This window comes from Molossus molossus, unplaced genomic scaffold (genome assembly GCF_014108415.1).
Source record: "Molossus molossus isolate mMolMol1 unplaced genomic scaffold, mMolMol1.p scaffold_m16_p_20, whole genome shotgun sequence".
Classification (NCBI taxonomy): domain Eukaryota; kingdom Metazoa; phylum Chordata; class Mammalia; order Chiroptera; family Molossidae; genus Molossus; species Molossus molossus.
Genome location: NW_023425356.1, coordinates 28,749,943 through 28,774,359, shown reverse-complemented (window position 1 = coordinate 28,774,359; position 24,417 = coordinate 28,749,943). Strand labels below are relative to the sequence as shown.

General features: G+C 53.6%; 1 protein-coding gene across 1 annotated transcript; it reads right to left on the bottom strand.

Annotated features, from left to right (window-relative positions):
- On the bottom strand, window positions 1-23,991 carry ATP1A2 (ATPase Na+/K+ transporting subunit alpha 2). The gene is made up of 23 exons (XM_036272129.1): window positions 23,875-23,991; window positions 19,124-19,228; window positions 18,839-18,898; window positions 16,587-16,790; window positions 16,005-16,118; window positions 15,614-15,748; window positions 14,875-14,992; window positions 12,599-12,867; window positions 11,577-11,775; window positions 11,338-11,447; window positions 11,051-11,185; window positions 10,187-10,376; window positions 9,878-10,053; window positions 6,071-6,207; window positions 5,439-5,589; window positions 5,194-5,362; window positions 4,813-4,967; window positions 4,508-4,631; window positions 4,183-4,328; window positions 3,876-4,006; window positions 1,974-2,075; window positions 1,543-1,634; window positions 1-602 (listed from the first exon to the last, which is right to left on the bottom strand). Exons 1-23 carry the CDS (start codon window positions 23,884-23,886, stop codon window positions 574-576), a joined length of 3,063 nt encoding a protein of 1,020 aa, XP_036128022.1. The 5' UTR covers window positions 23,887-23,991; the 3' UTR covers window positions 1-573.
- Between the last annotated feature and the right edge of the window lie 426 nt (window positions 23,992-24,417).

Below are 24,417 nucleotides of genomic sequence, written 5' to 3'. Positions count from 1 at the left end.
CTAGCCTCTCACCTGTCTGTTTGCTCAGCTCTCCTCTGGAGCTTCCTAACCAGCCTTAACAGGAGACAGGCCAGCTTCTCTTTCTGGCCTCAACAGGAGGAACCATTTGTGATTTCTAGGTTGGAGGGGAAGCAGTGGACGGTGTTGGGCAGGAAGCAAATGAGGATGAAGGTAGGAAGTGGGGTGAGGCTGGAGAGAGAGAGACGCTGGTAACCTGAGATGGTTTCCTTCCTCCTGGTTAGACATGGCCCTGCCTTTGGATGTTGATCTGTTCTAGTGAGAGGTTGGGGCAAAGGGATAGGGGATGGGGAGGGCTGGAGTATCTCTCAATTCCTCGTAAAAATAGACAACATGGTGGAGTGGGACGAGCAGGATCTGGGGAGAGTGTCAAACCTGACTGTTCAGAGTTAGGCCTGTGGGGCAATCACCCCAAGCTTATTTACCTACTCCCCCCAATTTAGCCTGCTAAATTGCCTCATTCTCTCTCCCCAAATCTTCCCCTAAAACCACCCCAGTTGCAGCTCCTCCAGGGCACCCCATCTTTTCCGTGCCTGGTTCTTCTTTCCAGTGGGCTCAGTAGTATGTCTCCTTTTCTACCCAGCCTGTGAGAGAGATTAGGGGTGCGGATTTCAAGGTGAGCATAAAAAGAGGCACAGGGGCTGGGGTGGCTGAGGCCAGGCAAATAGGAGCTGGGGAAAGGGGCTGAGGCAGGGAACTGTGGGCAGGTGAAAAGGGAGGGGGAGCAAACCCAGTGAGCTGGGGTCATAGATCAGGGGAAAGGAGAAACTTGTACATCGCACAGTAGAGGATGGGCATAGAGTAGTTGGGGGCGAAAATGCAAACGACAGTGACTCTTCAGGTAACAAAAGAGTTTCTAAAGGGGCAGCCACCTCTTGTTGCTGAGCAGAAATGTGGCCATGGGATTGGCATCTCTTGTCTTGTTCAGGAGAGGTCAGAAGTTCGGATTTTATGTGAAAGCCCCCAAGTTTTAAATATTGGGCAATTAAAACTAACACACACCTGTGCAATAGGGCAGGCCAAACCAAACATGATTCATGGACTGAACTGGGCTTATAGGCCACCCCTTTTCAACCTCCAGCAAGTGATCAAATGCTTGTTGGAAAGAATAGTAACTTGGTTGATCCTGGGAATCAGGAGGCCTTGGCTCTCATGTCAGCTGTGCTGCTTCTTGCTCTGTGACCTTGAGCAAGTACTTCCCCTCTGCACCTCGCTTTATCTGTAAAATGTGGCGGTGGGACAGATGGCCCGAAGGGCCTTTCTAACTCTGATGTTCTGTGATCCCAGGTGGAAGAGACCAATGGTGTGTTAGGGGGGGACCTGAATCTGAGAGAAAGGGGGTGCAGAGAACAGGTTCAACAGAGTCAGGGCTCCGAGGACCTGGGACTCCAGGATCTCAGGGCACCGGCGACAGGAGCAGGATTCTGTAGCTGAAGTGGGGTTTGGGGTGGGACCCCTGGAGGGGCAGCTCGCAGAGGGGGTTGCATTTGCTGGGGGGTCGGGGTGAGGCGTGGAGGGGCTTACCGCCAGGATATCGCCTCAGGATGAGCTTTCGGACCTCATCATAGATGAAGATGAGGAGACTGTAGGGGAAGGCGCAGAACCACCAAGTGACCCTGAAAGAAGCAGAGGAGAGCGTTAGGAACCTTAGAGGCTGGCTGCACAGGGAAGACTTCGCTGGCCCAGAACGTGGATCCTAGAAGGTGCCCTATTATTTTAGTTTAGTTTTATTTACTTATTTATTTTTACTGAATTGAATTGAGAGAGAGAGAGAGAGAGAGAGAGAGAGAGAGAGAGAGAGAGAGAAACATCAACTTGTTCTTCTACTTATTTATGCATTTATTGCTTGGCTCTTGTATATGCCCTGACCAGGAATCAAACCTGCAACTTTGGCATATCAGGTCAACTGAGCTACCCAGCCAGGCTAGAAGGCGCCCTTTTAAAGCAACACTCACTTGAGCGGGTACATCCGGAGGGCCACACCCATGCCTGGGCAGTAGGATAGAAAGGCAGCCAGCGCTGTCTCTTCCAGGAGCCCAAAAATCAAAATCTTGTTCCTGGAAAGGCAAAGCAAGACGAGGGTAAGTAGCATTTGAAGGGAGGGAAAGGAGGGAGTGATCCAGGGAGACCCCGGTAGTGGAAGGGTCACAATGACATCTTCCCGTACCCTCTGCAGCCACCTTGTGCTGTGTGTCACCCAAGAAAGATTTTCTTTAATTTTTATGCTTATTCATTTTACCCCTTCTTGTTGTCTATCACACACATCATCATTCATTAGACAAATTATTTCTATGTGGTGGGCGATGTGCTCTGTTCCAGCGATGCCACGTGCAACCTGAGCTTTCTTCTGGAGACGTGGGACCTGCCCTTAGGCAGCTTACAATCTCACTGCTCCAGGAAAGTGGTCTGTGAAAGTGTCACCTCTGTATGGCTTCAGCAGTGCTTTTCAAACTTTTCACCCATTAAGGAACCCTCTTATTTTTCTTCTATAAGGGCCACATTTTAACGGATTTGTCTCACAAGCTGCATTTGTTCATATTAGTGATATTTCCCCATTTAAGATTAACTAGACATACCCAGCTTCCAAACGGCGCTAGCATGAGCATGCGGTTTCTACATTTACCACCTAGGCCTCCGCCTGAGTGACACTTTGGGGGCCTAGAAGCTTTCTCACAGGAAAGGGCTTGATTTCCATAAAGCTTTTTGAACAATGGAAACAGTATTTCAGGAGGGCCTCGGAGGGGCAGGGACCCCAGGTGGGCCCCGAAGCGCTGAGGCCTCCTCTGGTCAGGGGACTTTTTGGTATGAGTACTCCCCTGTCCCCAGCCCGACACTCTGTCTCGTTCCCCTTGGCCTCTGGGTTGGGCCGGGTTTAGCACAGTAGGGCTCAGCCCAGAACGGTACCAACCTCTTGGACTCTGGTCCTTGTTCCCTGCATTTCCCCCATGAGTGCCTGTGTTTATAGCTCCTTCACGTTGCCTTTATTTATCTAACAGACTTTTCCTTTTCTCTCCCTAGGATCTTCAATGCTATTAAACTTCCCCACAGTTCTGGCATCTTTATTTGTTCCCCCATAGTAAGAAATCGTGACAAAACTCATTGGGGAATTGTGCTCATTTTGAAGAAAATAAGGAGAACAAGAGTGACCTTCAGCATGTACCACCGTCCACGCTGCACTCAGAGTCGTGACTGCGTCCCTCACAGGTGCCAGACTGTAGAAGGCGAGCCACCAGTGTGGGGGCCAGTGGCCCGGGCTTTAGAGGTGACTTGTGTTAACCCTTACTAGCTGAGGGACCTCAGGCACATCATTTAACATCTGGGGGGAAATCTCATCCACAGACTGAAAATAATACTTAACTCATAGAGCCACTGTGAGGTTAAACAATGTCTCCGCATCCTTATCTCAGTGATTGGCACATGGTCACTCACACCATAAAAACATTGAACTTGACCCTGAGCAGCTCATAGACCCCACAAAGGCAACACCATTACCACAGGCAAGTGCTATAAAGTAGGGTGACCCGTGAGTGTAGGGGAGCATGGGAGAGCCTCTATTTAAAGCTGTGCAAAGAATGGGGTGGGTGTCACTACAGTACAAGACGGGGGAAGGAAGGAAGGAAGGAAGGAAGGAAGGAAGGAAGGAAGGAAGGAAGGAAGGAAGGAAGGAAGGAAGGAAATAAAACATCAGAAAGAGTTGTATTACCCTTTCTTCTCTCATCAATTTAAAACATGACTATGGATATACAGCTGGGTCACTAAAACCTGTCTCCCCAGCCAAACTGGGCCCAGGGGGTGAGGTGAGCTGGTGAGAGCCCCTCTGGCTGGGCAGGCGGATGCCTGGTGGGGAGGGTGCTCACTTCATGCCCTGCTGGAAGACTGAGTTGCGGCGGGTCTTGCAGATGATGAGGTCGGCCCACTGCACGACCACAATGCTGGCGAAAAAGGCCGTGTGGCAGGTGAACTCCACCACCTTCCGCTGCTCGTAGGTCTGGAGGAGGGCAGCAGAGAGGCAACCGTGTGAGAAGAGTCGGGACCAGAGTGCAGCACCACTCAGTCCGGTTGCTAAATCCCGGGCACCGAATCCACACGTAGCCCCCAACCCCAGTTGGCTACTACTGATCCCCTCTGCCAGGGGACCCCCTCGCATACACACAGTCCACTCACCCACTCCTGCCCATAGCTATCCTCCAGGTCATTTGTGGACCGGTCATCCCAGTCAAGGCGGATTCCCAGCAACCGTGACGGCAGGAAACCGTTCTCGGCCAGGATCACGAAGTAGGTAAAGAAGCCGCCTAGTGCCTGGATCATCCCTGTGGGTCGTGGGCAAAATGTAGGGTCTGGGTCAGAGAAGGAAGCTGGAGGGGGCCAGCGCCCACAGGCCAGAGGTGGATGTCCCTAATCCCGGGGGAACTGGCCCCTGTCCTGGACTCCCAAAGCTGGGGAAGGAATTCCCTCGGGTTCCCTCCTGAGCCCCAGGGCCCCCCAATACCGATCTGTCCATAGGCCATGCTGATGAGCCTCTCGTTCACCAGCTTGTCTGTCCGCGGGTTTCTTGGTTGCCGCTTCATGATGTCACTCTCAGCTGCCTCATAGGCCAAGGAGATGGCGGGGACCTGTGGGTGGGGAGTGGGGGGAGAAGGGCTTTGGAAGGGAGCCTTGAGCTTCTCTCCTCTTCAGCCAGCCCAGCCTGGTCAACTGCCTTTGCTGCTCCTCTCTTTCCACCTGCTGCCCATCCCTGCCCACTGTGCCCACATGGCTGCCGGGCCCGTCCCCTGCTCCAGCCCTTGGCCTCACCATGTCAGTGCCCAAGTCGATGCAGAGGATGGTCACGGTGCCCAGTGGCAGGGGGATGTTGATAATGATGAAAAGCAGGAAGGGGGTGATCTCGGGGATGTTGCTGGTCAGGGTGTACGCAATGGATTTCTTCAAGTTGTCAAAGATGAGACGGCCTGTGGGGAGTCATCAGGGAGATCTGCAGGACCTTCCCCACCCCTAGCCATGGAAGTGTGGCTGCCTGACTTTCCGAGAGGGGAAGATTTTGTGTGTGAGGGCAATTAACACCAGGGGCAGATGCCTGCGATCCCGACTTGCCTCTGGGATTGGGGTAAAAGGCATGGGAAGTAGTTGTGTGGGCAACAGCTGTCCTGGACGCCACCCCACCCATAGCCTCCTTACCCTCCTCCACGCCCGTGACTATGGAGGCAAAGTTGTCGTCCAGCAGGATCATGTCGGCTGCCTGCTTAGAGACGTCGGAGCCTGAGATGCCCATGGCTATGCCGATGTCTGCCTTCTTCAGCGCCGGGGAGTCGTTCACGCCGTCACCGGTCACCGCCACGATGGCGCCCTGGGAGAAGGTACAGCCCAGCTGGAGGGCGAAGGCCCTGCACAGGCCCAGCCCTGCCTTGGGCCGCCCCGCTCACCTGCCTCTGACAGCCCTCCACGATGATCAGCTTCTGCTGCGGAGACGTCCGCGCAAAGACGATCTCCGTGTGGTTCCGGAGGATCTCGTCCAGCTGCTCCGACGTCATGTCCTTCAGGTCAGAGCCGTGCACCACGCATGCCTTGGCCTCTCTGGAGGCAGGGCAGAGGCGCTGATTCCCGGCCCAGCCTGGCCGGCTCTCCCGACTGACACTGGGGCTCCAGTCTCTCCCAGGGCCTCCGCCACCTCTCCCTCAAAGCTCAGGGGCCTGTTCTTCCCATTTCTCTCTCTGAGGAGGTGGTGCTAGAGCCATGCCATGTGCATAACTGTAGTCAGTACAGTTTGCTAGGCGTGTGCTTGTTCCCTTACATGTACTTCATTGCTATAGCTACTCTGTGGCGTAGATAGAATTTTAATTTTGTAGTTGAGAAAGTGGAGGCTCAGACAAATAGGGTGACATCTCCAAGTTACATAGCTAAACAATGACACAACCTGGACACACTCAGGACTGAGGAGCCAGATGAAATGCCTATAAAGGTCCTCAGGGGTGCTGTCCTGATACCCCCAGTCCCACGCAGGCACCTTGTGGGAGAGGATGGGTTGCCTGGGCAGGGGGTCCTGCAAAGGCCTCACCTGGGGTTCACTTGACTGACAGGGATGTTGAGCCGGGCTGCAATGTCCTCCACAGTTTCATTGCCCTCCGAGATAATGCCCACGCCTTTGGCAATGGCCTTGGCTGTGATTGGGTGGTCCCCAGTCACCATGATCACCTGGCAGGAAGGAGAAAGGAGAAAAAAGAACAGGACAGCAGTTAAGCCCCTCTCCCCAAGCCTATTCCTTTTCCAAAATCAGGAAAAGGCAAATGGTGGGGCTCATAGACCCCAGACCAAATAATGAAGTGGAAGAGAGAGAGAGAGAGAGAGAGAGAGAGAGAGAGAGAGAGAGAGAGTTTTGATGCGTGGGTCAGTGGGGAGAGACAATGACAAGTGCGTTCTGATGATTAGAGAGAGTTTTTCTAAGTGGAGGAAAGCGGCCATGACGGAATAACATGTAAATGAGGGTCCCTTGAAAGACAAACCTTAAAGATTGTTTAGGAGTTTGGATTTCATGGGATATGAGGTTGTCAGAGCAATAGGACTCTTAACAGCTTCCTCCTGTTACCCATGACGAAGCAAAGGCCTGGACAGGGCTTGTGACTGCTCAAGGTCACAGGGAGCCGGAACTGGGACGTGGTTTTCTTAGTGTCCAGTACGATTGCAGCAGGGCGTCCAACTGGTCAGATCAGAGCAAGGATGACAGGGAGACAGCCCTTACCCCCCACTCCCCCTGACACCCCTCCATGATGTGGGAAGAAGGTGATTCCGGCCCCGTGATGATGCTCATTGTGTTTCAGAACAGGTGAAGTTGGTGGGGAGGGGTGGTTGGCATCCCAGAGGTGGGTTCAGAGGCTTAGACATAAGGAGATAGCATTTGCACGTGTGGGTTTATGAGGACAATTGCACAGATACCAAGAAGGAAGCCTCTCCAGGCCTCACTGCCTTCTCTTCCACCCCTAACACTCCACGGAAACTGCCCCCCAAAGGCTACCTGGGCCTCCCAAGGCAAAACAATAGCATCTTTGCTCTGGGGTGTTTGGCATTGTTTACCACCCCTCCTTAACACCGGTTCCTCCCTTGGCTTCCAGGGCCCCTCTATTCCTGCTTCCTCTCCACTCTTCATGCACTTTCCTACCCTCCTCAGGGGGCAGCCAAGAAGGGTGGAAGACGAGCCTTAGGAGTCAGAAGGCTCCTTTGGGTAAATGCTGACGTTCCCCAGCTCTGAGACCTTAGACAAATGCCTTCACCGGGTCTCAGCACACGCAGAAGGCGAGTCCTACCTTCCACAGTTGTCATGACGAGTATGTGGCAGTGGGTGGATGCTCAGTAAATGTTAGCTGTGTTTAATCACCCACTTCCCTCAGCCACCGGTTCCTATTCCTCTGCTTGCCCCCAACGTTGGTGTGGCCCAGGGTTTTATTCTCCTCCTCTTTCCTGACCCATACTCTTTTCCTGGACAATATTGAACATCACCCTTTGTAATTATCGACAGCCTAACTGGGTTTAAATCCCCAGCCCTGACCCTTTTTCTTGAGCTCTAAGCCATATTCCAGCTTGCCCGGAACATCTCTCCCTGGTGTCTTATAGACCCTTTGAGTGTACGGTCAAAATGAACTCATTATCTCCACTTGTAGCACCCCACCAAGCCTGCTTCTCTTCTCCCCACCTTAGAAACCGTCCCTCATCCATGAAGGCCGTTGTCTCCTGTCTCTTCCTCATCTCCCATATCCAGTTTATCACCAAGTTCTCAAAAGGTTTCTTGAACGCAACGACTCCCTTTTGTCACTGCCCTTGTTCAGGTCACCATCCCTTGGCTGAACTATTGCAATAGCTTCTTGCCTGTCTCCCTGACTTCAGTTCTTCTCCACATCTAGGCCTTCTTCCATTTGGAAGCTAGATTGGCCCTCCGACACCGCGGCCCTTTGTGGACCACATCTGGCATTTAAGCAAAGTCCTTCCAACTGGCCCTGGCCCCGTGTTTCAGCCTCAGTCCCCAGTGCTCCTCCGCCATCTCTCCCTGCAGCCCCCACACACGTCCCGTACAGTCTAACCACACAGGGTACGCACTGTTCCCTGCCTTCGACGGCCTTCCTCTCCCTCACAGCCTTATAAAATACTTGTGAACATCTGAGGCCCAGATCAAATATCATGCCCTCTATAAAACGTTGTCCGGTTCCCTGCGGCAGAATTAACTGCTCCCTGCTCTGGCGTCTCACAAAGGGGCTCCCTCCAGGTCTCTGTGAGAGTGCTGGCCGTGGCAAGAGGCAGTCTGATGAGCAGGGGAGCAGGTGCCGTGCTTGATGTAGCCAATCTGCCTCTTATTAGCGGAGTTATTTGGGGAAAGCTACTTACCCACTCTGAGTCTCAGCTTGTTTTATTTTTAAGTGGGGGTAGCAAAGCCTACTTTAGAGATAGAGTGGTATGGGGTTAAGAAATCACCTACATACACATATAGACAGACACAGCTTCTAGTGTGGTGGCTGAGAAATAGCAGACCACCTTGGTTCAAATCCCGGCCCTACTGCTTACTAGCTGTGTGGTCTTGGGCGTGTTACCTTGTGCCTTGGTCCCTCTGCGTAAAGAAGGGAAAATACTACTGTTTACTCCCAGGGTTGTTATGAAGATTCAATGAGATTATACAGGTTGAGTGCTAGAAGTAGTGCCTGATTCATAGAAAGTCTCACAAAACAATTGGCTGTTGTTGTGATTAGAGAATCTGACCTACAGTAAGTGCCACTTTGACTGTTCTCTGGTTAACGGCAAAGGCATCCGTTTCCCCCGAGAGACCACAGACTCTGGAGGCAAGGCTGTGTCTTTTTCTTTTTTATCCTCACCTGAGGGTATTTTTCCAGTTTTGTTCAGATAGACTGGGAGGGAGGAAGAGGAAGAGAAAGAGAGAGGAACATCGATGTGAAAGGGACACATCGAGTGGCTGCTTCCCGCATGACCCCAACCCGGGCCGGGGACGAATTGCAATCGAGGTATGTGCCCTTGACCAGAATAGAACCTCGACTCACTGGCTCACAGGCCGGTGCTCTAACCGCTGAGCCAAATCGGCCAGGGCTAGGCTGTGTCTTATTCATCTTTGAATCCCCAGTGCCTAGCACAGGGCCTCACCCTCAGTGGACAGTAGAGTTGAACTTACGTGGTAAGAGGTGAGGTACTGAAAAAAAGAGGAGGAAGCAATGACCCTACCTGGCGAGTCGCTAGGTTAAGGGGGGTGGTCCAGAGTTGTGTCTTTGGAACAGGAATGTCAGCTCCAAGATGGAAGGGATGTACGTCGGTTTGTTTGCTGAAGTCCAGCACCTTGAACAGTGCCTGGCGCATGGTTGGTAAGTGACAAATACTCGTTAAATGGAGAACAAGTGCAGCACCGAGGAGGCAGTGGCCATTGAGAAGCGATTCAGTGGGACAAGCAAACGCAGAAGAGGTGCTAAGTGTAATGAGGGCCGGAGCCACTCTCCAGGGTTCTGGGTGGGGGTGGGGGGCAGTGAGTAGGTGCAGACAGAAGCCTGCGAATCCCATCCCAGATGGCCCGAGAGAATGGGCAGTATCTGGGAGGGGTAGGGCACCGTATCTCCAAGATAGGGGTGCTAGGTCAGCTTGACGTCCCAACAGAACGAGCCAGGCCAGAAAGGGAGAGGACAGGTGTGGGAGACGTGCTCTGAGCACAAGGCACAGGGTGAGCTCCCCAAGGCAGCGGCCGACCTTTCCCTGTGGACGGTGGCTTCTCCCTTCAGTCAGTGAGAGAAGGACCACCAGTGGCTCGGCCAGCAGCCCCTGCCGTCTCTTGACCTTGAGAGTGTGGAAGGAGAGGGTAAAGGGGAGGAAGTGGGGCCAGTACCTTGATGCCAGCGCTCCGACACTTGCCCACAGCGTCGGGCACAGCAGCCCGGGGAGGGTCGATCATGGACATGAGCCCCACAAAGCAGAGCTTCTCCGTGGGGAAGTTCAGCTCGTCCGTGTCGAACCTGAAGCCGCGAGGAAACTTCCCAGAGGGCAGATTCAGTTGACAGAACCCTGAGAGGGGGCAGAAGGAAAGATTGAGAGCAGCAAGGTGGCTGCCTGACACCCCAACAGCCCCTCACCCCAGGAAAGCCACTGAGCCCTGGGAACCCCTTTCTCAGCCCTGCTCCTTCTTCTGGACCCTCACCCAGCACCCGCTCCCCCAGGCCGCCCAGCTCCATGTAGGCGTTCTGGAAGGCGTCTTGCATCTCCTTGTCCAGGGGGATCTCCTTGCCCTGCACCAGGATGGAGGAGCACCGGTCCAGGATGCGCTCTGGGGCCCCCTTCATCACCAGCACGTGGCTCTGGGGGCTGTCTTCTCGCTCATGGATGGACAGCTGGAGGAGGACGAGCAGTTACGGAGGGGTCATAATTGTCTTATTAGATCCATTGCCCAGCAGGGGGCCTGGGACAGAGTAGAGGCTGGTAAGAAACCCGCCCTTGAAAAGGAAGCCCTGACTCGTCAACCCTGATCAGCACAGGGGCAGTCTTCATGTGTGGAGAGGTGTCCGAACCTGAGTCAGCTTCCCATAGGACGTTCAGTGACTCGACACCTATTAAGATCCGTTAAGACAGACACTGTGCAGGGGCCAGGTGGCTTTCTTGTCGGCATTTCCGGCCACCATAGTGGCCTCAGGACTTTACTTCTATGTCCTACACAGGACGTAGCTGAGACGGTGTCCTTGGCATTTCACAGATGCCTACAGGCTGAGGAATGCCCTCAGGAAATTTCAGAAGTGTTTCAACTGAGTGTGATGAAAGGGTTGAGGGACTGGGGCCAGAAGATGGGGCGCTCTGGGAAGAAGAGTCAAGAGAGTAAGGAACGAAGGTCTGGGAGCTAAGGAGTAATGGCAACCAGGTCGGTCATCCAAGTTGCCCTGGGGAATAAGACAGGAGTGGGAGGACATGATGCTCAGGTGCCCCCACGTCTCATGTTGATGACTCCCCCTTGGCTTTGAGAACTCCCTCGTTTCTGTCCCTCCCCTTCCCGTGCCCCACTTCCCTACCAGACCTGGTACTTGTTGGTGGAGTTGAACGGGATCTCTGCCACCTTGGGGTTTCGGTCCCTCATCTTCCTCACGGAGCCGCAGGACAGCTCGATGCATTTGAGCAGCGCTGACTCAGAGGCGTCGCCAGCTGTGTCTCGCTGCCAGGAAAGAACGAGGTATCACAGTGGGGCCGGAGAAGGCGGAGGACCAAGGGTGGTGGGCGAAGCCCTGGAGGTCGCTGCAGGGTATGAGAGGGGACGCTGGGCATCAGCAAAGTGGATGGGCTATGGAGATGCCCTGGACCTCCTACCTTAGACACAGAGATGTTCTCCTGCCCGGCTTTGAAGACGGCGCGGTTGCAGAGGCCGGCAATCCGAGACAAGGCCGTCCACGTGGGAGATCGTTTGTCAAAAGTGGCCCCTGGGAGAAAATGAGGAAGAATCAGGAGCTTGATTCCCCTTCAGAGCCCTTATCTCTCTTCGCCCACTCCACCACCCAGGGTCCTGGGCGTTCCCCAGCCCCCGCCACCCCTCTGGAGTGCCCAGTCACCAGACTGGTCTTCCGTGGTGTCCGCCTCATGGATCTGGTTGTCGAACCACATGTGGGCGACGGTCATACGGTTCTGGGTGAGGGTGCCCGTCTTGTCCGAGCAGATGGTGGAGGTGGAGCCCAGAGTCTCCACCGCCTCCAGGTTCTTCACCAGGCAGTTCTTCCTCGCCATGCGCTTGGCTGTCAGCGTCAGGCACACCTGGTAGGAAGAGAGGAGAATAAAAAAGGGCCAAGCCCGAGCCGAAGATGTCGAGGACCTTACCCCGGAGCACAGCTCTAACCCTCCTCCTCCGATCCTGCACCACAAACACGAGTGGGACCTAGGTGTGAGCAGCCGAACTGAGGTCGTGGGCGTCTATTTGGGTGAAATGTCCAGAACGGAGTTGAAGGCATTTGTCTAGAGCTGCAGAGAGGGCCAGGGGAGAGCTGGGTGGAGGGGTGTGAGGGTCCCCCACACAGAACGGGCACTGAACACCGGGCCTAGTGTGTAAGGAGAAGAGCAGAGAGCTGAGGCCTGAGAGTCCGTTTTGGGGAGAAGGAAAAGACACAGCTGGGGACAGAGGAGAGGAGAACCAGGACAGTGATACGGCACAGTGATCAGCATTGGAGAGGACTCTCGGCCGGTGGACAGCAGTGCTCATTTCAGCCAGAGTTAAGGACAGGAGCTGGGAAAAGGTCACTGGATTTGCTCGTTAGTCACTGGTGACCTTTGAGAGCTTTTACGGAGAGTTGGCCGGGATGAGCTCCAGACCACAGGGCGCAGAGGCATAGTAATAGGTGGTGAGAAGAGGCGGCTATGACAAGCTCCGGGAGTATAGCAACCTGAGATTTTTCGGAGTCGATCTCTGAGTCGTGTGTTAAATGACCTTTTCCAGACTCACACCCTAAGCCGTGTATGATATGAGACTCTGCTATGTGATTTTAAGGGCTGGGAGGGAAAACCTTGCTGAGCAGCAATAAGCTTCTATCACTTTTGAGGTAACAAGACCCTCCCCTGGTGGCACCTCAGCCTGACCACTCACAGTGACAGTGGCCAGCAGACCCTCAGGCACGTTGGCCACGATGATGCCAATGAGGAAGATGACGGCCTCCAGCCAGCTGTAGCCCAGGATGAGGGACAGCACAAAGAAGGAGACGCCCAGAAACACGGCCACCCCTGTGATCAGCTGGATGAAGTGTTCGATCTCCATGGCTATCGGGGTCCGCCCAACCTCCAGGCCTGAGGCCAGAGTGGCTATGCGGCCCATCACTGTCCGGTCTCCTGTGGCAATCACAATACCCCTGGCAGTACCTGCAACACAGGAAGGGACATCAAACTGGGTGCCTCGGGTCCCAGGAGCAGAGGTCCTGAGAAAGGAAAACCACTCCAGAGAGTAAACGGACCAAAGACTCTGCTCCCGGAGTTGCCGTAGATTGTACCGCACTTGGCTTACTCTTCCCACCCAAAGCGCCAGCCCCAGACTCAGCGCCACAGCAAATTGTTTTCTCTTACACGTGGGCCTGTGGAAAAGGCTCGAAAATAAACTCACAGTTCAAACTGAGGCGATTCAATACGTGAAACAAACATATCGCCTGCAGTACTTCAGTAACGTCAGTCTCCTACTTGTTACCGGAAGCAGGTTGTGAACACAAAGTAAGGCACTTATTATGGATTTTCCATGGAGTCTTGAGATTTTCTTTCTCAACATTAGGCATGAATCTCTGTAGAAGCTAGGCAATCACTGACCCTTCCGAAGATGTTAGAGGGGCTGGCAGGGGCGGAAGGATGGGACAGTGGGAAGAGCATACCTGTTGGAGTCAGCCAAACCCAGGTCTGAATCCCTGTTTGAGTTCCTGCCTAGGGCTTGTTCTCATACTGAAATGAGATAGCACATAGTAGGCACGTTCCTATACTCTCTTCAAAGTCAATTCTAGAGCAAGCAATGGAAACACTTTGCTAGGCATTTTTATGTTTTTAAAATATGTTGCTATTGATTTTTTTAGAGAGGGAGGAAGGGAGGAGAGATAGAAACATCAATGTGAGAGAAAAACGTCGATCGGCTGCCTCCTGTGCGCTCCCTACTGGGGATCGAGCCAGACACCTGGGCATGTGCCCTGACCGGGAATCGAACTGGGACCTCTCAGTCCATAGGACGATGCTCAATCCACTGAGCCACACTGGCCAGGCTCCTAGGCATTTTTAACAATTGTAGAAAATGTAGAACAAACTTCAGAATCTCGGTACATTAAAAATTTAGGAAATTTAATGTGTGGTGATTTTCATTGTAATTCCAACTTGCTGAAAAAGTCCAGAGGAACATCTCCACTGAAGAGAAATGACAAATATGAGGGGAAAGGTGTGGAGGTGGGGTGCAAGGCCTTCTTTGGTTTACTGCCGGAGGCCCGTGGTCTGGTCAGGCCTCTTTCTCCTATCAGCTCTTGCCTTCCACTCTCACTCCGAGTGAGCCCTGACTCGGTTCACTGGCGTGATCACAGAGGGCACAGGTTGCAGTTGTATGTGGACATCAGACGCTAAGGGGTGGCAGCTCCGGGAGCGCTCACTGGCTTTGGGTCATCTCAGAACCCAGAACAGGTAAGGGACAAACGGGGCAGACTAAGCATGACAATTTCTCTTGGTGAAGCGCAGTCCTAGATACAGCCTGGATGAGGACCCAAGTATCCACTTGGCTTGGAAGCTTCCCTACCCCTTCCCTAGCCTGAGGCTCTGGTCAAAGTAGGGGTCAGAGAAGAAGGCAACAAACTCAGGAGAAACCGAAGGTATTAGTCAAGCCAAAGACACCCAGGAGTCAAGGCTGGCTTGGAACGTGTGTACGTGTGAGCGTGTGATGTGTAAACATGTACGCATATGAGTGTGTGATATGTGTGCATATGTGTGTGATTTGTGTGTGTGTGTATATGTGATATTTGATTGTGAATGATGTGTGTGAGTATGTGGGTCATATGTGTGCATGTGTGTGAGTGTGAGAGTGTGTGTGTGCAGGGGAGGGTCTTGGCCCAATACCTAAAGACTTGGGAACCCACTCAGTGTTAGGGTGGCCAGAACAGAGATCTTCCTGTGGGGAGGTAACTTTTCCACAGAGTCATGCCATCTCAGCCAATACCCTGCTTTCTGGAGGGGACGATTTCTGTAATATTTAGAAATCCCCATCCCCAAATCCTCAATTTCCTCCTCTATAGCAGGGTTTTTGACAAGTAATTCTGACTGAGGGTTCAGGATTCAGACTCCTCCCTCGGGGGGTACTAGGATGAGGAACACCCCCCCCCCCCCACACACACACACACTATTCTGGCCTCTCACCTTCCACACAGTTGGTAGAGAAGAAGCAGATATTGCGGGTCTCCAGGGGATTCTCATGGGTAAACTCAGGGGAGCGGGTCTGGGGCTCTGACTCCCCAGTCAGGGATGAATTGTCCACCTGGGGAGGAAGAGGGAAGGGTGTAGTCATCCAACTGGCAGACACACTTATGCATACACAGCTGTCTTCTGACTCCAACTGCACTCAATCTCCATGACACGAGGGACAAAATTACACTTGTCCTCATCACATATTTATAGCATCACTCAGCTATTGTCCCTGTGCTGGTTTGGTTTGGCTCTTACTAGATTCTATGTGACCTTGGGCTAGTTACTTAGCCAACAGAGCCTCCATTCACTCATCTGTAAAATGGGGACTGTAATCATAATCTGTGCATTGCTCAACCACAGGGGGAGCCACCAACACTGTAGTTTATGAAAATGGCACTGCCTGGTGTGGCCACATGCAACAGCGCATCTGACAATAATTGGTACTCAATGCAAGGTGGCTATAAACAGATATCAAAGAAATACCTAGGGTGCAGAGCATTCGTCACACACAGATACAAGGAGACAACGCAGAAGCATTATACATGAGTCAAGGAGCAGCTGGGAGATACGGGGTTAGGGGTTGGCCTTTGGACCAAGTTCTCCCTATCTTCAAGCCTCTAACAGGGTCCCTCTCAGTTCTACTCATCCTTCTTCTTAGACTCAGCCAGTTGCTCTGGCATGGCCTCCTCACCTTACAGCCATGAGAAGAGATGATCCGGAGGTCTGCAGGCACGCGGTCTCCACCCTTCACTTCCACCAGGTCTCCCACCACCACTTCCTCTGCGTTGATCTGCATCTTCTCACCCTCCCGCACCACGAGGGCTTGCTGTGGGGAGGCCATGGGCATCTCGTGAAACGCGTGTCTCTACCCCTACCTTTCTCTCCTGCTGCTTTCCCATCTCTCCTTCAATCCCACTAGGGAGGAGAAGCCCTGCACCCGTAGCAACAAAAGCAGGTCCTGGAGTGGAGACATAAAGGGACTGTGCCCAAGCCTCCATCTCAGAACACAAATTTGAGAAGGAACGAGCTGGACCCTCCCAGAAACCTTGTGCCCTACCCCAGAGCCCAGCTTGGCCATCTACCTGCGGAACCATGTTCTTGAAGGAATCCATGATCTTGGAGCTCTTGGCCTCTTGGTAGTAGGAGAAGCAGCCAGTGACGATGACCACAGCGGCCAGCACCACACCCAGATATAGCTGGCAAGGAAACGGGGTTTGGGAGATCTGCCCATCTCCCAACCCTAGAGGGCCAACTGCCACATGGGACATGCATTAAATTCTCCCTTTGTCTGTGACTGGAAGTGAAATGGTAGAGGGAAGTCCTAATCTCCTCATCAGTCTTCCAGTCCCCAACCTCCTAAGACTGGAAGTGGTAGAGAGAGTCTTAGGGAATTCCAGGACTAGGACTTCTCCAGGGGGTGAAGACCGAGGGATGGCAGCCCACTTAAGTGTGAAGGAACAGAGCAGAGCTTTCTCATTCATGAGTGACTGTGTGTGTGTGTGTGTTGGGGAGTTTTTAGAGATATGTACAGAAGCCTCACCCCTTTTCAGCCTAAAGAAAACTGTGATGTGAGGGTCTTGTTTCCTGCCCTCCAGCTACACTGGAGATTCAGGGTTGAAGGACAGAGTCATGGGCTGGTCCAGGGGTTAGGCATTTCCGCTCACATTGTCGTTCGATGGTTCGTCTTCCATAGCAGCCTGGATGCCATAGGCCAGGAAGCAGAGGATAGCACCAATCCACAGAAGGATGGAGAAGCCCCCAAAAAGCTGGCGACAGAACTTGACCCACTCAGGGGTTGTCGGGGGTGGGGTGAGGGCGTTGGGTCCATCCCGAGCCAGAATGTCCTGGGCCCGCTGGTTGGTGAGGCCCTAAGGGAGGCAAAGAGAGCGTGGGAGTTTGCATCTGGAACCAATCATCTGATCCCTCACCACTTCCCACAAGCTCTTTGGCAGGGAATAATGTCCAGGTGGAGAGAAAAATCCCACCTGGTTGGAAGGGGTGAGGGACCATCAGGAGAGACCATGTGAAGGAGGTGGCGTTTGCAATGGGTGTTAGAGGCCTTGAAGGCTGAGGAAGATTTTGAGTGTGGCTACTTCTCTTCATCATTGGATTGAGACACATTTTGGGCCACAATAATCTCCTCTGGAGGCATCCTGGCTAAGGCTCCCAGGAAAGACATCTTAATTGGTTCCTACCCTGATCTCTCTTTTTTCAGATTCCCCACTTCACCAAGGATTATTGTCATTACACCAAGGATTTAAGAAGAGGCCTACAGTATTGACCATCGACGTTGCACAGCTTCAGCAATCACCCATCACTTTCCCCAGAAAGCCTTGCCTGGCCCTGTTCCCCTAGCCCCAGGCTCATCCAGATCCCCTCTCTGCATCCCATTACATCCCAGGCATGATTCTAGGGTTGCGCTCACCATGTGGCACTCGAATTCTGTTTGCATTCCCTTTTTTTTAAAAAACAATTTTTTTTCTTTATTGATTTTATTTTTCTTTTTTTAATTAATTTATTTTTGTTACAGATATTTCTCCTTTTTATCCCCATTGACACCCTCCTCCCCATCCCCCCACCCCATCCCCAACTTTGTTGTCCATGTCCATCGGTTATGCGTACATGCACATAAGTTCTGTGGTTTATTTCTTCCTCCACCCCCCCCTTCTGAGGGATGTCAGTCTGTACCCTACTTCCACATCTCTGGGTATACCCTGTTCCTCAGACTATTATGTTCATTATATTCCACAAATAAGTGAGATCATGTGATATTTGTCTTTCTCTATTTGGCTTGTTTCGCTTAGGATAATACTCTCCAGGTCCCTCCATGTCGTCTCAAAGGATAAGAGATCTTTCTTTCTTTTTTTTTTTTTTGTGGTACGTGCCCCTAGCAGGAACTGAACCCGGGACTCTCTGATCCGCAGGTCAATGCTCAACCGCTGAGCCAAACTGGCAAGGGTGAGATCTTTCTTTCTTACAGCTGCATACTGTTCCATTGTGTAAATGTACCACAGCTTTTTTATCCATTCATCTACTGATGGACATGTGGGCTGTTTGCAGATCTTAGCTATTGTAAATATTGCTGCTATGAACATGGGGGTACATATATTCTTTCTGATTGGTGTTTCAGGCTTCTTAGGGTATATTCATAGAAGTGGGATATTTTTTTCTTTATTGATTTTAGAGAGAGGAGGGGAGAGGGAGAGAGAGATAGAAACATTGATGAGAGAGAACATCAATTGGCCGCCTCCAGCATGCCCTCCACTGGGGATTGGGCCCATAACCGGGGCATGTGCCCTGACCGGGAATCGAACCAGCGGCCTCTTGGTGCATGGGTCGACACTTAACCACTGAGCCGTACTGGCTGGGTTGTTTGCATTCCTTTTGCTTCTAGACTTTGAGATCCTTAAAAGCAGAGGCCACTTTTTATTTATCTTTTGATCTGTCCACTCATTTATTTAATAAATGTGTATTGAATGCCAGGCTCTATTATCAGCTCTGGAGACCCAGAGATGGACAAGACCCACAAAGCCCCTGCTTTGTGGAGCTTTGATCTAGGGAGGTGACACACAATCAATAGATATTACTGCCCTGAATGATTTGGGTCAGTGGTTAGAGTGTTGGCACACGTACCGAAGGGTCGCAGGTTCGATTCCTGGTCAAGGGCACATATGTGGGTTACGGTCCGGGCGGGTGCGGGTAATTGATGTGTCTCTCTCACATCGATGTTCCTCTTTCTCTCTTCCCCTTCCCCCATCCCTTCCCCTCTCTCTAAAAAAATCAATGGAAAAAATACCCTCAGGTGAGGATTAACAAGAACAACAAAAGGGTTGGATGAGTTTTAAGGTCCCTTGCACCCTGCTGCTGCATGGTTCTGTCACCTCTTTGGTGTCCCCTCCAGTGCCCCTCCACTCACCTTGGACAGGTCCACTTGGTATTTACGGCCCAGCTCATCCAAGGACAGCTTGTGGTCATCCTGGGGAACAGAAACGGAGTTACTTTGGGGAGGGAGGCTGAGTGTGTGTGTTTAGAATGTATGTGAGGTCAATGAGGGGCAGAGAGGTGAGGCTAGGGGCACGGGGGTGGGGGTGGGGGAGGTAGGGGCAGGGGCATGAGCTTCTCTGAGTGCACCAGGCTGCAGGGTAGTTCTCCTAGCACGGGTCCCCTTTCCACAGCCCAGCTTGGCGGGCTGTGAGCTCACCATGGCCACCTCCTTCTTCAGCTCATCCAGCTCCCTCTCTTTCTGTTTCTTCTTGCCGCCTCCATTCTCTGCGGTTGTGGCTGCAGGTGAATACTCGCGTCCAGCCTTCAGGAAGAAGGGAGAACCCAGAGAGTCAGGGAGGACAGAGGCTGGAGACCATTCCCACCTGACAGCAAGGATCCCAGGCATCGGGAGTGGGGGCAGTGGATTCAGAGCAATGCTGTTCCAGGGGAGGAAAAGGCGGGAGGGTGAAGGGAACCCCAGGCCCTGAGTTTGCAAACTAGTGACAGCCATGGGGCCCTGTGTGTGAATTTCAGGGAAGACAGTGGGGTTCGGGGCTCAGGAGTCCACTCTCAGTTGTTTAGTAATTGGACTTCTGCTAAGATTTTGTTTGTTGAATGAACTCTGCTGCTAAATACAAAACAAAATAAACCAAAACTTTAAAACTACTACCCTACACCACTGAGAATCCTGAAAGAGTGTTGGGAAGGTGGTGGGGGTTAGAAGCACCATGTAAGGATGTCTTTGTCCCAACATCATGGCAACTCTATCCAGAGAGGCGTAGAGACCGTTAGGAATTTTGGGTAGTAAGAGCCTTTGGGGAGCCAGAGGTCAGGGCAGGAAAGTATCTAGAGGACTGGGAGCCAACAGGGCTTGGTGGTGGGACGTGGAACTAGAATGAGCAGGGCTCATGAACTGAGAGAAGTCAGTAGTTGGAGGGTCAGAGTGTGTCTAGAAAATGGGGACGTGGAATTTGTCAGGAGCCCGCTCCATGCTGCTGGGCAGGCCTTTTGTAGGGGGGATTTGGGCAAGAGGCAATTTGCAGGACTTGAGGCCCCAAAGCGGAGCTAGGTAAGAAGTCAAACAGGCCCCATTTGTCCAAAATTTTAAAAATTGTCTCTGAGGATAAATTTAAAACTAAAAGTGCCCTGGCAGGTTCGGCTCAGCGGTTAGAGCATCGGCCTGCGGACCAGAGTCCCGGGTTCAGTTCCCGCTAAGGGCAAGTACCTTGGTTGCAGTTTGTCCCGGCCCCGGTTGGGGTCATGCAGGTGGCAGCCAGTCGATGTGTCTTTCTCACATCGATGTTTCTCTCTCTCTCTCTCCCTCCCTCCCTCCTTCCCTCCCGCTCTATCTGAAGATAAATTCAAATACATAAATAAACAAATAAAACTAAAAGTCATGCAGCTCCTAGGTCTAGGCACTCCTGGGTCCTCTGGTGAGATCAGGCAAACACCTTATCAGGAGCCTCATGAGGCCACGGTTTTCCCTTCAGCACCTGAGGCCTCCTCACCACCACCAGACTTCCACGGTCTCCCGGGGAACTTCTCTCCAGGGGAGGCTGTCTTGGGGTGATGGGGCAGGAGAGGGGCCGGGGAAGGCCTGGGGTGGCCCTGACAAGTAACTTTTCACTCCTCCTTCCTCCCCAGGCCCCGTGCTCTCCTTCCCTCAGGATATTGCGGTGTCCGTCACAGGGGCTGCTCAGTTTCTATCTCTATGCTAGGTGTTCAGGGATGAGCTTTTCTACACTACGGTGTAATTTCTTTTTCATAAGGAAGGGATACCTGGGTGGGATTCATGGCAAAGGTGTTTGCCCTTTTGGGAAGTATAATGCATTTTTTAAAGTAAACTTTTCCGTTAGAGAAGTTTTACATTCACAGCAAAATGGAGTAGAGAGCACAGAGATTTTCCCATGGATCCCTGTCCCCACAAGGGTAGTCTCCCCGGCGGTCAACATCCCCGACCAGAGCGGCCAGAGCGGCACACCTGTTTCTGTCTACAAACCTACCCGGACACATCGTTACCACCCCAAGTCCAGGGTTTGCCTTAGGCTTCGCTCTCAGTGGTGTACATTCTACAGGTCTGGACAAGCGTGCAAGGACAGGCATTCACCAGCACGGTGTCATACGGAAGAGGTTCCCTGCTCAGAGCCCCTGCTGCGCCAGGATAATGCCTCGCTTCCCACCAGAGTGAGGAACGATTCCAGGAATGCAGCAGTGGCCCCGATCTAGTCCCGGAATCCAGACCCTGGCGAGGGAGGAGTCTGGCCAGTGACATCAGGATGACAGGCAGTGAGAGTGGACACCGTGGTCCCCTAGGCAGGAAAGTTTGCCTCTCTCTCCATAGGAAGTGTCCATGAGACTAAAGCAGCCCTGCAGAGGGGTGGAGGGCTTGCAGGGAGTGCTGCCTCCCCTCCCCCCGTGTCTGAGGAGAGCTCACTGAGTGAATTGAAATGCTTGGGATTCACCCACTCCCGGGGGGGGGGGGGGGGGGGCGCAGGGCTGAGAAATGGACGAAAGACAAACGCTCAGGCTGAACAAGCCTCACTGTGGCCCTCGGAGCTTTGGCGAGGCCCCTGGAGCTTCGGGCCAGAGGCGGGGCTGGTGTGCCCAGGGAAAGGGTGCAGCTGGGGCAAAGGAGCCGAGGCCCGATCATTCCTGTACATTCAGATGTGAAATCAAGTTCATGAAGCTTAGAATCCAATGGATGATTTTAAAACACATTGCCAGCCCACGCACTGTGGGCTTGTTGGAGGGTGGCTGAGCTAGCAGCCCCACGCAGCACCCCTTCCCTCAGCTCCCACCCTGCCTCCTGGCTCAGAGCTTGGGACACACGGCCCTTCCCCCACCCCTGCCCTGGCAAGGATCTCAGCCTCTGTCGCCAGGAGCCTGTGGAGATTTGGGGCCAGCGGGGCCGCCTGGGCAAGAAAGAAAGAGAGGAAGCAAGGACCCCCCCTACACACACACCCACCTCCCCAGCCTGTTCCTCCCTCCCCCAACCACAAGTCCGAGTCTGGGGCTTGAATGCTGAAGGAGAACAGAGAGTTCTTTCTGAGAAAGCCAGAGGCTGGGACAGAGTTGGGGAAACTGGAAGTCAGCCACGACTCCCCCCACCTCAGCCTCTTCATGGCAGCTGGAGCGGCCGGTTCCCTCCCACTAGTGCCGTCCCTTCCCCCAGCTCCACACTGCCCTTCGGACACAGAGGAATGGGGTGACAGTCGGCCTCACTCGGAGGGAATATGCGGGGCACGAGGCAGAGGCAGAGTTGACCTCAGTGCGGGTGCTGGTGGGGGTGCTTCTGGTCCCCAGGAGTCTCCTGGTGGGTTGAACTCCAAGCTGCAGCCCTAAGTCTCCCCAGATGACCACCCCCTCAGTCTCAGCGAAACCAGATCTGCTCCCTGACTTGCGACCAGGGCTGGCAGGGAAGGGGACTTCATGAATGCGGAGGGAGCAGCAGTCCCCAGCAGCTGGGGCCCCTGAAGAGGTCAAGGTCAAATGGCTTCCCAAGCAGGAGCTCTTGAGCTGGGTCCACACTGTTTTAAGGTGAAGCAGCCGAGAGGGCTTGGGGTGGGGGAGTGGAGGGTCACATGGCCGCTCCTCAGAGGTCCTGCTCCTCAGCTGGGACTCCCTGGCCCTCAGGGAACAAGAGACCCCAAGGTGCAGCTGAAGGTCCCAAGACAGCAATGTCTTCCCACAGTTGTCACCTCTTCCTCTATGAAGCCCCCGCCCCCGAGACAGCTTCTCACAGACCCTCCCACACAGTGACATTGATGCCCACGCATGCTTGGAGGCCCGTATATTCTCAAATGTGTCCGCTGAGACACAAACACAGGTGCTCATCCATGAATATCGGTATCAACTCCAGCCTATGGAGAGCACATGGGTCGCAGGCACAAGTGCACGCGCAGGCACACACACTCACACACACACGCGCGCACACACAGATTCTATTTATGGCTCTCACCCTAGCTCAGGAACCCTGGTGTCCAAGCTTATAGTTTTTCCAGCTGCTAAACTCTGTGCAATAACAAGTCCTTGCCTGACCCCTCCAAGGCCCAGAAACTCCCCACAGTCCCACAGGCCCCCCTCTTTCCCCAGCACCCCCCATGGTTCCCTGTGCCCTTTCCCTCTGTGCCCAGCATTGCACGAAAGGAAAACAGCAGGCGCCGTGTGTAAAAGGATTGGGTCACTTTTCTCCATATGGAGATTTCATTTCCAAGTATCCAAGGCCTGGTGCCTGCCCCCCACCTCAGTCATGGTTGTTAACCTTCCCCTTGGCATTCCCAGGGCTGTAGAATATCACTGGCGGGGGTGGGCGGGGGTGGGGGCCAGGGGCCAGGCAGCTCTCAGCAGACTCTGGGAAAGTCCTCCAAGCCTGTGGCCCAGACAATGCTGCCAGGACATCGGAGGGTGCTGGGCTGGGGCCTGGAGACACATCGTTTTCCCTCCCCACACCCTCCCAGCTGTCCTTGGAACTCAGGGCCCCTGGAGCTGGTGTCCGGAACTGCTTGGTGACTCAGGAGCAGTTGCTCTCCTGCCCCTCTTCAACCTCAGATTGGACCTCCGTCCTCTCAGGCGGGGACTCCCAGAGAAATGGGTCTTTGCAGGAGTGGTGAAGGAAGGAGGGTCAACAGTGCCAAATATCCCTTCAGCTGGAGGCCAGGCGACGTGGTGAGAGAGGAGGGGCTGGGCCAGATGCGGGGCAGAGGTGCGGATGCGCTGGGGCAGAGCCGGAGGGGCTGCGGGGCTGATCCCGGTGCTGGAGAGGACAGCACTTGGGCATGCGAGGGGTGGACCTGCGGCTGCCTCTGCAGCTGGGACACAGTTCCGAGTTCCAACCACCCCGACAGCTCAGCTTCTCCCTGCCCCTCCCTCTACCCCATCCCACCGCACGTTTTTCCTCTGGCCTCTCTCAGCCTCCAGAGAGCCCGTCTCTTTCCCACAGAGCGGCCCCTGCTCTTCGGGAATACTCACCCCACGGCCCATCTTAGGGCAGAGTGGCTGAGGGGATCTAGACTGGAGAGGTTAGCAGGAGAGTTCACAAGCCCCACCGCAGTCTGGGACGGCCAGAGACCAAGGCAACCAGACAGATGACCAGCAACAGGGTAGCTTTAAATAGGTCCCTTTCCCCCTCTCCCCCGCCTTCCCCTCCTCTGGAAAGAAACGTTTGTTGAAACAGGATCCCCGAGGACTCCTCCCCTCCCGCCCCTAAAGCACTGGCCCACTGGCCGTGCGGCGTGAGTATGTCCTACTGCGTGCTCCCCCAGCCCCTCCCGGTGCCCTGGGGAGGCAGTGCAGAGGGACAGGCGGAGGGGAGCAGTCCTCCCAGCATCCCAGGATGCCAGAGGACACATGGCCCACCCTTCCCTTTGTGTTCCCGATAAAGAGACTCAGGCACAGAGAGATTAAATAATATGAGCGGATAGAACCAGAAGCCAGGTTTCCTGAGCCTCCATCCAACCCCTCCGAGAAACAGAGGCTGTTCTCTCTACTGTAGAGGTTAAAGGGACCCTGAAG